Below are 15388 nucleotides of genomic sequence, written 5' to 3'. Positions count from 1 at the left end.
TAGCTGTCAAAACCAGTCAAAATCCGGTCAAATTAGCTCAAAATTAATGAAAAAAATTCAAAATTAAACAAGTTAGTCGAAAAAAAAAAACTATTTTCTTTTTACGAAAATGGGACTATTTTATGGTCAAAATGATCTATTTTGAAAAAAACTTGCCCAAAATCTGTTGGGTAGTTGCCCAATCCGCCCCTGATTATAATATTGCGACTCTCACAAGATATAAATGGAGTTTAATTAGGGAATACCTCAAGTTTTTTTTAAAAGGATATTCATGAATGGAGTTTAATTAGGAAATCCTTGTGAAATTTTTACAAGGCATAATTTAAAAATCGGTCTCAAATAAAAAAAAAAATTGATTTCCAATTAGAGACCAAAAAACATGTCGTCTCAAATTTGAGACCAATAGAAATTTTCGGTCCCCTAACGTTATATCCTCAGTCTCAATTTAGCCACCAATACATTATTCCATCTCAGATTAGAGACCGTAATAAATTTTTGGTTAAAAAATGTATTTTAAATTTAAAACAGAAAGGAAAAACATTGAAGAGGGATGTAACAACTTGGGTCTCAATGGAAATATGATCGCAGAAGCCGAAAATTTCATACTGGGGAGAAATGGAGATAAAACTGGGTGGTTCAAAAAATATAGTGTATGGAAATACATTAATCTATAGATACATTTCGACTCTAGAGAAACATTTGTCTTGTTAATCCTCATTTGGCTCCGCAACTCAAATGATTGATCACATGCAGTAAAAATAATTGTTATATTATGTTTTTGTTTTTTTATATTTGTTAGAAAGCAGCAATCTAGACTTCTGAAAAATTAATTGATTGGCTTTGTGCAGTACATCGTCATAAATTGATTAAAAAAAGTAGATTTTTAAGTGAGTTTATGGCAAGATATAATTGATTTCTATAAGAACTCGGGTTAGTCATTTTCATAAAATGATATCGGAGAGAAGTCGCCGACTGAAATGCTAAAATAAGTGATATGTGAGATAATGTACTACATGAGTGGGAATTACCTCTTCAACCTACAATTCAAGTATTACATCCACAAAAGCCACATCTTGACTAGAGCTGTGGGCTACCAGCATAGGCCAGACTTCAATTGCCGCAACCCACCATTTGGCATGCCGCGTGCGAGGGCTGGGGCTGGCCAGCCATCATTAGGCGGGTTGAGAAATTCCCCAACCCACTTAGGGCTGCTAGTTAGACTAAGAAAAAAACATCAATTAAATAATTCAAGATAATATTAAATAACATTACAATAAGACATTAAGAGTGCATAAAACATAATTTGAAAAAATAAACAAATTTATGATCATTAGATTTCAATATTCATGAATCATTAAATTTTATTATCTTTCGTTCAATTTCTTCACTCTTCAATATATTCATCTTCGTCAATTATTTCAAGAACATTATATCTAGTGCGAGAAAGGGTTCTGATTTGTGTGTGTCGTTATTTTGTGGTGTATGAAAACGTATATTCAGACCTAGATTAATAAATTAACTAAACAAATAATACCCTAATCTGGCTGGCCGTTCCGTCCCAACTCGGAACCAAAGTAGGTTCAATCTGTTTGGTCCGCCTCCAAATAGGTTGTTATTTCATCAACTCAATCTTCCTATTTTATATTGAAGGGTGGGTTGGCCCAATGGGCTTAGCCCATTTTTATAGCTCTATGTAGGAGTTTCTCCATATTCCCAGCACTAGTTGATCAATGGGTCACGCCATGAAAAGGCCTCGTGTTCTGATGGATGAATGATTGTAATACTCATCTCACGTGAATAAAATATCAATATGTTTGAATTAGTTTATAATGAGATACATCTGACACTTATATCAACTTGAGTTAGTCGTTAATGACGAGAGATAAGAAGTAATTGTTGGGTCTATTGTATAGTCATGCTTGAGTAAGCATGGGCTCGAGGCCTGACATTGTGTCATTCACCCTTATTATAAAAAGGGACATCAAATCATCATTTGTCTAACATAGGGGCGCAATGGAGCGGAGTCGAGGTTGAGTATCATACTACTCAAGTTTGACTCAAAAAAATTTAAAATATTCGAACTCGAACTTGACTCGAGTATTAATGTTCAATCTCGTGCTCGACTCGATAACGTATCTCGAAAAAACTCGATTTCGATTTTATTTTAATTTTAAATAAATAATTGATATATTATATATATATATATATTATATATATATATGTATAATTAAATATATAAACATGTACTCGAGTAGCTCGTGAGCTAGTCAAACAGACCCATCATCTACTCGAGCTTAACTCGATTACGAGCTTGAGCTCAAGTTTTGACCGATCTTGAGTCGAGTTACTCACGAGTAGCTCCACTTTTTTACACCTGTAATGTAATGTTTGCTATTTTTATGTTTTGATTATACAATAGATAAAAATCCAGTTCGCGAGTGCAAAGATTTCCCAACTATCTAGTTTATGCATTATTGATATAATTCCAAACACGTACGTTGCTACAACACAATGCCAAAATCTGTATCACAGTCGGCACATCTCTCATATTGATTAAAATCAAGCTTTGGAAAACATATTCCACATTCAAAACAGATACACGCACACAAATTTTTTACTATCAAACTGAGAGTGGAAAGCCTTTGCTTTGCCTGTTTCTTGTTTTAATACAATGTTCGGTCACTCTTTTTTTGGAAAATGCCTGGCCCATACGTGGAATACATCAAAGTGATAAGAAGGGGGAATTGCAATAATACGAATGACCCCACTGGCAAGCAAGCCAATGCAGCCATTGGTATGACAAACAAACTAGATTTGTCTTTAAATGTAACGTATATAGCTGCACTAAAGGCAACCATCATGAACGTAATGGAAGTGAAAAGGGTAAGCAGCCCAATGCATAATCTCTTAGGTAGAACATTTAGAAAATCTTGTTCTGCATAACGGGAAGTTAGGATCGATAGGAACATAAGCAAGGAGGTGGTGGATGTGAACATGGAAACGGAGTTTGAAACGGCGAATACAATGAATGAAGGTTCTTTTACGAAAACAGGTACTCCGGAGTCGCTATGAAGACCTCCTGGAACTGTGAAAGCTGCAGCAAATACGACTGTAGTAATCAATGCGGCAGCAATGGTACATGAGCTGGCAGTGTCTTTCATCCATTTCTCACCTTCAGATTTCAACTCGTGGTGCTTCTCGGTAAACAACATCTGAGGAGTTTTGTGCTTACTGTTTTCCCATGTCCTACGAGAAGGGTTAACGAACTTTTCCATTTCCTGTACCATGTCGATGAATTTATCACCACAAAAAATGTGCTCAGGCAAGCAAACAAGAATAAGCCAAATTATAATCGTAATGGATGATCAACAGGCATGTGAAAAGGATGTTATAATTACTAAAGAGATCGAGTACCTTGAACCATTGTAATTCACGTTGCATCTGTAAAGCTGCACCAGAAACTAGATTGAGTTTGTGAGAAGGGGCTATTTCTCCACACGTGTGCATAAAGTTGTTATCCGAAGAGTCGGTTGAGTCGTAAAAATAGTGTTTTCGCTCACTCATGTGATAAATGAGATTGAAAACATTGTCAACGCGTTCTCTCGCAGCAACGTGAAAAATGGTGCATCCAGTTTTTGGTTCGTCGGCAAAAATAGCAGTGGGAAACATCTCTATGATCAATTCCACAACCTCGTGTATGCCTTTCCTTGCAGCCTTAACTATAGCACTTTCATAGACACCTGAAGCATTAGGCAAAGATTCCAGTGCTTTGCACAAGCATTTGACGAGTTCAAGTGTTTGTTGGTGCATTAATTTCTTCTTCTCCAAGCTCTTCGCCCCGGGAACTGCATATATACATATTAGCAACCAAAAGTAAGTCAAATCAAAGATTTTTTTTATCAGGAAATGAAATACTTACCCACAAAAGAAATTATCTGGAACCAATCAAATTTCTTTTGCACTTGATCATCATAACATGGATTCTCAATGTCAGTTGTAATTTTTTCCATGCTCGACGAAGTCAAGGGAACACCTTCAGGATATAAAATAAATACAAAATAAAATCAATAACCGGATTTAATTATATATAGTAAGCAAAATACATGTATTTTTTAATATTTATTATTATATCTTATTGAAATTAATTCTAAAACTTCCGCAGTACATTGAATAAGAATACTTTCCGGCTTGCATGAAGTGTCACGATTACCAAGTGTCGTTATTCACACCGCAGCAATTTCATACGAAGGTGACAAAAATATACCTCTAATTAATTAATATGTTAATAATTTATTGCCTATTATATGTTAAGGCACATGATTATGCATCAATTTGTTGGTGTTTTAATTATCAAACGTTTGAATTTTTATTTCTAACTTAATTTTCAACTATATATGAACATCTTAAGATAAATTAGTCATTTGAAAAATGTTGCATAGTGATCTGATTATCGAATTAATAGTTATAAAAACGATTATAAATGTGAAATTTTCAATAATAAGTAATATATATTCATTTAACACATAAATCAAAGAGAAACATCACTTACAAGAGTATATCCAGTTTTGCCACCAACTGAAAGTCTGTCCGCTTGGAAACACAGATTTCATTCCTGCTATCACTTTCAATGCATAATCGCCATCCTCATCGCTTAAAGCAGCCAACTCCGGGTATTTCTTAACCAAGTACGATGCCACATCTGCCACAACAAGATAGTCAATTTTTTGACATAAATCTTCTACCAGACCCGATTCATCGAAAATTATTATGTATATGTGAGATCGGATTTACTCTAATATTATTTTATAAATTAATTATCAATAAATCAAAAGAATTATTAATGAGAAAATTGTTTCTCTTTACATTTTAAAAATAGTCAAAGTTTGATTGATCTTATCCCATAAACCCGTATTATTTTTAACTTTTAGTCTAGAATGCTGACATAATATCGGATATTGCTAACATAACATCAGATGTTAATGTGTCAAATACCTTGTTACCACTCTGTAAAAAAACGACTAAAAATAAAAGAAGCCTGACTTGTTTTACGTGGACCAAACTTTACCGACTTCACTGGACGAATTTTCCAACTTCTGCTGAATCAGATATTTTATACTAACCCATAAATTCAGAAGTGATTGCAATGGTCAGCAGCTGAGCCCCGAACTTGCCCACAAATGGGCTGTTACCCACATCTTTCTTGGAGACGGATATGAGATACATAAGCGTATCCTTCTGGCTATTCCTCGCCGCCAAATGTATAGGTAACCTATTCTTCTTATTGGCGATATATAGCAAGTCGGGGTTTTTGCTCACCAACATTATCGCAGCTTCCTTGTTTCCGGCCATAGCAGCAAAATGTAGAGCAGTGTCCCCCGAACTACTTTTTGCGAGGATTGCTTCATCTGGAATCGGGTACTCTAACAACTTTTTTACGAAATAATTTGATTTTCCAGTCTCCACAGCTACGTGCAGAGTTGTTTCAGAGTATCCATTGACGATGGCTGTGATTGCATTTTCATCTTTGTCCAGAATCTTCTTGCCTTCCTTCCAATCACCTCTTAATGCTGCTCTATACAACGACAAGTACCGGCTCAAATCCTTACCTGCATATTTTTATTTTAGACTTTCAAACCTAGTACCAGAAACCTTATTCAAAATCTTGATTTATGGAAATCATCATTAGTTATGAAAAACTACATTTTTCTTTATGTAAGTTTTCATTTTTATCTTGTCCATCGTACAATTTTAGCCAATCATTTGTATTTTTTTTTATTTTAGTCATTTTCACAATAGTGGTGAACCTATAGTCGGAAATGGACGACTTCTTGTTATTGAAAATTGTTGACATGATGTAATCAATGTTTTGATCATGACAGATTAATATTGAATTTTTTTTTACAAATTAATGGATTAAAACTCTGAATTGATCAATATTATGATAAAAAAAAAATAAACAAATCTGCAAGTTATACAGGTGCAAAAAAAATATAATTTTCTCTATTCTTATCACAACATTTTTAATAACTCCTTGCATTCTCCACGATTCACAAAAATATATTCAAATTCATTTAAACACTATTTTTTTTTTCCAGTTTTAGCTACGAAGCTATCAATGCATATGTAATTTACCTGTAGCTGCATCTTCCTCTTCCGAGCTAGAACTGGAAGATGACTCAGATTCATCTCCCGTATCCTCATCTTCATCTTTCTCCATATCACTTTGAATTTCATTATTATCTGATTTGAAAAGTTTTTCTAGTTCTAACCAAACTTCCATGGAACTCTTCAATCCCACCACAGCATCAAGCACATCGGTCCCAGTAATGGAACCCAAAATCCATCCTGTGACAAGCTGGTCGGTTCTTCTCCAAAGTTTCTGCTCATCCATGGAATCTTCGGGGGCCGGAATCTGGCCGTCGATGAAGCCCAGCAAATCTTGGCTCTCGAACAGACAGATCATCTGTTTCTTCCAGATCTTGTAATCATTAATGCCTCTTTCCTTATTGTCTTTGTTAAGACATAGCTTCACTGATACAAAGTTCGCAGCATTAACAGTTGACGGCCATGGATATTTTTCTGATTTTGAGGAAGACATTGAAACAATGCAGACTTCAATTATTCGAATGAAGTGTGTGGAAGATAATTGTATAAATTTAATAAGCAAACCTTTTACAAAAAATTAGGTGAAACTGAGGATTGATTTTTTATGTACAACAAATATAAAAAAAAATATTTTTATATTAAAATATTATTTATTATTAAAAATATAAAAAAGAGTGTATTCATAAAATTTTATGAATAAAAATTCAAGAGATTGTCTCAAAAAATATATTAAATCTTTTATTTTATGATTATTTTTCTATGTCCATCTTTTTTTTTCTTTTTGAAAAAGATAGCACCTAAAATGTCTGTTTAATAAACAAATTTTTAATCCTTTTTTAATATTTTGCATACATCCAAGTTGACCAATCACGTGCGATGATGCATGATTGGCCAATTAGTCATGCTTTACATTAAAATAATCTCATTTTTTGTCACAATTTGATCTGTTAGAAACTTATTAATTGAATTATAATTCTTATATAATGTATGACATTTATATTATATTGTCTACAATTTTAAAATCTTTTTTAATTTGAAGTCAACTTCCATGGATATGGTATGGATACCGCGTGGAGGATGGTCCGTCCATTTTGAGGAACAAGCAGTACTCCTAAGAAAATATTAACTAAACTAAAGTAAGTCGACAAAAGTCTAAAGTGTCCTATAGTTGCCATTTTTCCCGGATTTTTCTCTCTTTTATGTGTGTATATATACATTAAATTGTTTGATACAAGTATAGTTTTTGCTATACTAATTTTTAATATAAAGTTGAATTTTTTTTTTATAAATAATAATTTACCGATGTGAGGTATTTAACATACCTCTCAAGTGTCATGAATAAATAAATAGACCGTAAAGCTTAAAAGACATTATCAGGTGGCTCATAAAACGATCCAACACATAACAGTGGATCTTGGCTCTGATATCATGTCAAAATCGAGACTTTAATCTAACTCAATCTCAAAAACTATTTCAAACGGGAAGATTGTCTAATTCTATATATACAACCCTCGATGACATAATTCAACCGATATTAGAAATTTAACAAATCCAATTACAAATATTGTATCTATAAAAAAAAACTCACTTAGTTTGGTAATTTTAAAAATTATTAAATAAGTAGCGAATTAGCTAGTACCACGAATAATAAAATACTGTAATTTTTTTTTTTTTATTTTTTGAACGTAATAAAATACTGTAATTATTAATCTCTAGCTATGCCCTTTGGAATTTGGATAAAGATATTTGTGATTGTTTGGACTCTCGAGATGAAGGAAAAAACGTATGGCTCGGAGATAGAGCATCATGTTATTATTGATATTTCATAACACGTTTTAATTAAATAGTATTGTTATTATTTCAAAATATTGATAACTATGTGGTGTACCGAAATTTAATACATGCCTAAATATTTCATATTTTTAGGCTCAATGGAATACTAAGCACGAGATTAGATTTTTGAATGAAAATAACTGAAGAATTAAGAACATGGTTAGCAGTTGGGAAGGAATTTAGGAGTGTTTTGGTATGGTCTACCAGAAATTTTCGATTATATTTTATATTGTAGAGAATATTTGCGATGTACCGATACAATATCGATATTATATCATTCCTATGAAAAAAACCCGATTGACGCGACAAAACAAATCATTGCAATATAGTTACAAGAACTTCGAACAGAATTTTACTCAAGTAAAAGAACAAGATTGGAAAACATACGGTGCTTCTATCACACAATTGTTTTCTTATTTTATTATTTAAAAAAATTATATTTTGAAATTTATAAATATTGATTCGGTATTTTTATATATACTAAAATTTGAAAAATTACATACCCATTTTGTACCGACAATTTCGTCATCATCATTATATGGTACCGACATTATCGATATTTTTCATTATGATAAGTTCAGTGTATCAAAAATTTCGGTATTAAAAAAAGTGAAGAAAACCAAGGATTGGAGACACACACCTCTTCATCGACAAACTCCAGACAACTCTGAATATTTCTTGTAATTAATTTCTTATTTCAGTCATTTTGAAGAGCTTTTCTTATTACGTTGCGTTTGGTTGGAGGATAAGGTGAGTTTATGAATTTTTAACCCACATAATCCTCATGTTTGGTATGATGGATTAACCAAGTCAATCTATCATATTAATGATTAAGTTATATTAAATACTCACTCCTCACCCCATAGAATTATTTATTCTACTCTTAACCATCTTATTTTTCTAATTTTACTCTTCTCCTAAATTCAAACTCACCACAATTTCCCTCCACCGACCGCCGACCGACCACCGTCTCCGCCGCCCGACCACCCCTCCGACCGCCGCCTGACAGCAGCAGCCGCTGCCGACCACCCCCCTCCTACCGACCGACCACCGCCGCCGTCGCATCCGAATCCCTTCGTCCTGCCGGCCGACCGCCGCCACATCTGACCACCCCTCGTCCTTGCCGACCGACCACCTCACTATCGGCAATCACACCAGCCGGCCGACCACCACCGTCGCAAAAGTGGAAAGACAATTTTGTCAATTCATCAAAAGATTATTAATTATCCCATTCTTATCAATATCATTTCTCAATTAATAATTTCATAATTTTATCCTCCAACCAAATGTAAACTTACTCGCTAGTTAATCATTTGCTTGAATTTGTGATCCTTGGTCTGTGAAAAAAGTTAACTCAGAGTATCGTAGCTTTACCCGACTGACACCTATATATATTTGAAGTTGACTCTGATTTGTCCCAATCTTTCCTCTCTGAAAAGAAAACAAATTTGTCATCGGCTCCCTTCCTTGCGCTAAACTCTTGATATTTTTAAATGATCACAAATCGTAATCAATCTCATACATCTATTCTGGATTTCATATGTTAGACGTATTGTTCTCGATAACAGAAAAGATATGAAAATGCATTATACCAATTAACAGTTCATGGCCGTGACTCGTTTTGAACCGGCACAAGAGCAAAATGCTTAGAACACATGGGGTAGGCCTAAGTATTAATTTCATATTAAACATCGAGACATAATAAGCGAAGTTCCAAACTATGGCCAATACAAATAACAAAACCCATCAAACAGGAAACTTTTCTACCCGTATACGTCTGATATCAGAAACTTACAACCTTAGATCTCACCTTTTTTTGCCAAATCATAGTAACCAGCTTTCCCTCAATCCATGTTCTGGTTTCCAGTGTTATGGTATGAATAATAGATGCCACTGAATCGTCTATTGGCATTCCGCATTCGTCTTTTCTCAAATCATGTGCTCGTTTCCAGTGTTGTGGTGTGGCTAATACTATCAACGTATGTTACTTCAATACAAAATAATCCTTCACACGAAAAGGCTTGTTGGTTCATTTATCACCTGCACCACTTTTTGATCACAATGATTTTTAAGTCCCAGTTCTAGTATAATATAATGTTTGGTTTTGGAAACGGTTCGAATCTACCTCTTGCGCTTGCTTTTCTGGGAATTTGAAGATGAAGAATTGCTGTGCCAATTCCTCTTCCTTTGGTTGATGAACCAATTGTTTATTTGCTTCAGTTGCAAGCCAGTTTCTTGAACCAGACGTGCCTTGTCTTCCTCCTAACCAAAGACATCGTACAACGTTAAGAGAAATCAAGCTCGTGAGAATCCTGTTGAAACATAGAATAGAGAATGTAACATCGCACATGATTTACATGATTCGACTACGAAGGTCTACAGCATGATTCAATGCCCGTTGGACAGCTATAACTCTCTAAGTTTAGAATGAAATCTATCTTTTTATAAAAGTGAAAATATTTGAGATAAATATGGTAGAAAATATTTCTAAATGAATATAAATTCATATCGAATAAGATCAAATATAATTCTAGAATGTGTGTTTTGATTTCTAAAGAGTAGCTAAATCTTTTAAGTCAATATCGAGCTCACTGTTGGATAAGGCCACTTAGAATGTGACTGCCACCAAGCTTTCAAGACCGAAGTAGTATCACCAGGCAGTTTTCCTGCTCGTCTTTTTCGTAATATTTCTTCTCTGATGTCCACAATCTTGTCCTTGTAACCCTGCGTAGAATAAAGCACTCCTGATCTGTCATTCATATACTTGCAAAATTCTTAAAGCTAAAGTATTATTGCAATTGTACGATCATGTTATTTCACCTGTTTAAGATCATGTTTCAATTCAAATATGACACGTTCCATCAAGGATCTCTCACTTTCAGTGGGCACTAATGGACCAAATCCCATGTTGTCCGGTCCATCTAGACTCTCATCAAACAAGTTAGTTTCGCTATCGACCTGGTCTTCATCATCATCGGACATGGTTGCCCATGTACCTTCACCTGGTGCCACCCCTATCGAGTAAAGTGCAAGTAAATTAATCAGATACATGTCCCACAAAAGTCTAAAGGGACAAAACAGTGATGGAGTCGCATTTCGAAAGGTGTGGTACGGTTATATGATGAAAGAAATTACATCGAATGAGTTGCATGGAATTTATTTTCCTATCCCACTCAGAAGAGCAGTTAAATTTCGCATCAATGTGAGTGACACACAATGAAAATGAAAAAAAAAAATAGTGTTTTTCATATAGAAATGTACCTTGTTCCCTAACATGAAAATGTTCATATGCTATCCCTGGTAAAGATTCCAATTATGTACCATGATATTAGTATGTTAACGGATTGTGAAACAACGTCAATAAGGTACATAAGACTCCAAATGCTTTAAATCAAGTGATCGAACAGTCAAGTGTCAAGTCGAGCTGATATGCGGCTGGTGGTTTGGAAACAAAATAATGTGGCTTGATTTGTTGATCATAGCACTAATAGGGTACACTCACTCAACAATGATGTGAATGAGCATCATTTAATCATAAAACCAGGGGGCGGGCCAGAAATTCTAATAATGGGGGCAAATCAATCATTTTGGGAGTGGTAAAGCTTGATTATTATTTTGTTCTTTTTTGAAAAATTTACATACATAGATTTTTTAAAAAAACCAATTGAGAGGGGGCGATCGCCCCCTTGCTCCAACTGGGTCCACCCCAAAGCAAAACGAGTAGCATTTATCATTTAAAAACAAAAAGAACGATAAGAGAATTTTTGAAGAAAAATAAAGATGGTTGAAGAAAATAAAGTTGGCACGTTCCGCTATACATGGTAGTGATTTAAATTGTGGACAGGTGGATACTTGTTAACATAAGCAAAGAGCATTAAGTCTACCAAGCCCAAGTAAAGCAGAATAGGAAAATCAAATGAAGAAGTTTAATTAATCATATGCACACGCTAAAGAACCTCGACAGACTACTATCATTATTAACTCAAGAAAACAAACTCCAAGTGCATACTTCAATTTAGTAAAGAAAATATGCTTTTCACAAGGAATAAGAAAAACAATGGACCACAACAAATCATTAATTATCAAAAGTTTGTCGTTGACAAGGAATAAAAGCTGACAAACTTAAGTCAGTAAAATTAAATGATAACCTGTCAAGCTTTGCAATGATTGTTCCAGCTCCCAACAAGCCATGACTGCTTCCATTGCATGAACACGGACATGTTGTTGAAGTTGTTCTTTAAAGGAAGAGAGCAATAAAACATAGTGGGTCTACATTTGACAGAAGGAAGAAACTTTGTAAGGGAAAAGTGAAAATATAGATGGAAAGACTTAGGGAATGAGTAAAATTAGAGACTATTATTTGTCTGTATAGACAACACAAAACAAACAAATTCATACAAGTCAATTTACTTGCCAAAAAGTGTACTCATACGTCCATTTAAGTTCAGTTACGCCCATTCCCGTAAAAGATAAAACATGACATCTCACGCTCCTGAGTTTTGTTTTAGAGATTTACCTTCACCCACCCATATTCTAAAGCATAGAGCTTCCTGACCAGAATGAGAAACCATAAATGTGATGCGAAACCGAGAAAGAGATTCTCCAATGTTTAAAGCACTAAAGAAAAGGAACTTCAAACAACAGGATTCCTTTTTCGACGAGACAACAGAAATTCCTGCACATTATATAAAGATGTAATCCAAAACTATTCCGTTGAGAATGATAACCCACAAAAATGATGTCTTAAAGATGCCAAAAATATGACAGTAAATGTCTTCATTTGAAATTTCCCAAAACTTTATCCTCTACTATGAAATCTCTTACATACTTTGGTGTATCACATAGTTTCATTCAGTAATAAAACCAAACAGTGGATCATTGACTGAATAAACTCACACGTTTTAAAAACATCGGATGCTGGAAATAGAATCACACAAAGTAAGGAAGAAATTGACCTCCATCTGAGAAAAAAGAAACTAGACAAGCTAATTGAACCACGTTCAAGAATCTAAAAGCGTAAATCCAAACATCTGATTTTAACCAAATATGAAGCCATCGTTTCTTCAAAAAATTAACACATGAAACTTGTAATCCAAACACAACCCAAATTTCACCTGCCTTTAAATTATCTCGTATATTGACAAACAACAAGAACAGTAACATAAAAGATTCAGCCTGGGAGATCTATAAAATTCACAAAATTCAATCTTGAAACCAACAGAGACAACCAAGGACCCGACATAAGGTTTCTAAGTGCCACGAACTAATCCAATAGATCGCAAACTAAATTAAATTCCACAAAAGCTAACGCTTTCGCTTATCCCATATTTCAAGAACCCAAAAACAATTTTCGCAAAGCTCCGAACAATCACATGAAAACAGACTTCGTTCATGTTTCTCAAAACATTCACCCATGATATTCACATACTATTATACTATGAACATTAAAACAAAACTGTTGAAGATTGTACCATAAAGTGGTCGAGTTCTTTATCATCGAGGGGCCGTTGACCATGTCCCAGAACGGAATACTTAGCCACCACTTGCTGCGATTGAACAAGCTGAGCGTCAATCCTGGGAAGCTGGTCCACCGGCGTGGCTATACGCAGGCACGCCACGTGGGCCGACAGCAGCTGCTCGAACAACGGGTGGCCGAGGATGTCCGCCTTGCACTTCTCTCTCTCCCAGTTCGCACTGCTCCCGTGGCTATTGCTGTTGCTGTTGTCTCCCTCCCCGCTTTCCAGGCGGTGATCGCTTTTGTCCAGTGGGCTACGTTGACTCTGGTTGGTGAGCCACTGGTGAGGGTGGTGGAGCCAGGTGCTCTCGGCGGGCGGCGGTTTCTCTTCCGGGGACTGGTGATGGACGGGGAGGATGGAGCGAAAGACGGCAGCGGAGTGGTGGTGGTCGGAGTAGTCGAGGGGCATTTCTTGGGGGGAAAGATGGTGGTGGTGGTCCTGGAACGCCATCTGTAATGAAATTTTGAGGCCGCTTTTACGCACTCCTCCAACCTTACGTACATATATAGAAATAGAAGCCTATATTACATAGAGTGCCGAGTACTTTCGTCCAAGCAAGGATACGTTTGGTTTCCTTTCTTTTTTCTTTTTGGGGGTAAATATTTTTTTGGGATTAATTTATAAGATGAAAATATATATTTTTTTAAATTAATTATTCCATTATATTGATATCAACACAATATATTTCAATCGACGTATATGAGTAAGAAGGTGTTTTAATATATATAAAGGTAATTTATTGAAATATAATAGTGTTTTTTTTTTAATTACGGAAAACCGAATCAGTATTAAAATGTATTTTGGCTGAGTTTAATCAAGAAGATTTCAAATTCATTTTCCCCCAATCTCTTAGTAATCATAAAAGGAATCTAAATACCCTATTCATGTCATTTAAAGTCGATTAATTAAATTATTTTTTCTTAAATACTGTAATTTTCTTCGAAATTAAATTCATCCATCTAAATATTACACATGCGCATGAGTACATCATTGCATAACACTAATAACACAGATAATATATCTCTTGTAAGACATGTCAATTTTTATCATTTTTACAATAATAAATAATATTTTTGACACGACGCTTCACAAGAGTTTTTATGCTCAACAAGCTCCATAGATTTAGGTCAATCATTTAGATATTTCACGGCTACCAAATTTATCATCTTTATAAATATTTTTTTATTTAAGATATTCTTATTTACAAGAAACATGAAACCCTAATTAAATACTCGTAAAAAAATATTTAAATACGAAGGATTCCTATAAATACATAGTTGCAAACAGGCGATATACATTTAAACACGGAAATAATTGAAATTTGTATCTTAAAATTTCCCTAGTCCAGTAAAAATGTAGGATGGAATTTTTTTTATAGATATAAACATATAGATTTTCATTTTATATATATAAAAAAATGTTAATTTAATGTCGTAAAATTCGTACACTCGGCTTTTTGTCTTGGTCCTTGTTTCCGACTCCACATGGATGCCTTTGGATGTAGGTTAAGCAATAAATACAATGATAGTAATTTATATACACAAATAATAATAAAAATATATTTTTTTAAAAATAAATAAATGCACTAACTTACAAAAAAAATATGAAAAAGCTTATGTTATACGTATGCAACTTAAAATCGCACTGGCCTAGAGGTTTTTACTAGGATTCATACAAAAAAATTTTTTATTAGGATATAGTAGATAGATACTATGTAAATTGTAATTTTTGTATTTCACAAAAAACATAATATTTTGTGATTTGAAAAAAAAAGATCATATTTTTAGTTAACCATGACATCAAAATTAATAATAAGATGAAGAGTGAGTCTCATTTGAGACCGTTTCACATATTCTAATATGTAAGACGGTTCAATCCTACCGATATTAACAATAAAAAGTAATACATACATTCTTATGAATGACTTAAATAAA

At 34.2% G+C, this 15388-nt stretch overlaps 2 protein-coding genes across 4 annotated transcripts; both read right to left on the bottom strand.

Moving 5' to 3' along the window:
• Positions 1 to 2443: 2443 nt before the first annotated feature.
• Positions 2444 to 6667, bottom strand: LOC140825840 (uncharacterized). 2 transcript variants are annotated; one of them, XM_073187836.1, is made up of 6 exons: positions 6133 to 6667; positions 5121 to 5606; positions 4550 to 4699; positions 3920 to 4033; positions 3415 to 3845; positions 2444 to 3278 (listed from the first exon to the last, which is right to left on the bottom strand). In XM_073187836.1, the coding sequence occupies exons 1-6, from the start codon at positions 6596 to 6598 to the stop codon at positions 2664 to 2666; spliced, it is 2262 nt and encodes a 753-aa protein (XP_073043937.1). In that variant the 5' UTR covers positions 6599 to 6667; the 3' UTR covers positions 2444 to 2663. The 2 variants fall into 2 exon arrangements, with proteins under 2 accessions (XP_073043937.1, XP_073043938.1); XM_073187837.1 differs by having other exon boundaries at positions 5121 to 5582; positions 6304 to 6667.
• A 2845-nt stretch (positions 6668 to 9512) lies between these two features.
• On the bottom strand, positions 9513 to 13962 carry LOC140825839 (homeobox protein knotted-1-like LET12). 2 transcript variants are annotated; one of them, XM_073187835.1, is made up of 6 exons: positions 13410 to 13962; positions 12087 to 12207; positions 10759 to 10952; positions 10531 to 10662; positions 10064 to 10200; positions 9513 to 9978 (listed from the first exon to the last, which is right to left on the bottom strand). In XM_073187835.1, exons 1-6 carry the CDS (start codon positions 13902 to 13904, stop codon positions 9975 to 9977), a joined length of 1083 nt encoding a protein of 360 aa, XP_073043936.1. In that variant the 5' UTR covers positions 13905 to 13962; the 3' UTR covers positions 9513 to 9974. The 2 variants fall into 2 exon arrangements, with proteins under 2 accessions (XP_073043936.1, XP_073043935.1); XM_073187834.1 differs by having other exon boundaries at positions 9513 to 9986; positions 13410 to 13960.
• Between the last annotated feature and the right edge of the window lie 1426 nt (positions 13963 to 15388).

This window comes from Primulina eburnea, chromosome 3 (genome assembly GCF_022965805.1).
Source record: "Primulina eburnea isolate SZY01 chromosome 3, ASM2296580v1, whole genome shotgun sequence".
NCBI lineage: Eukaryota > Viridiplantae > Streptophyta > Magnoliopsida > Lamiales > Gesneriaceae > Primulina > Primulina eburnea.
Note: the sequence above shows the minus strand (reverse complement) of the source record. Positions and strands in the feature narration are given on the sequence as shown.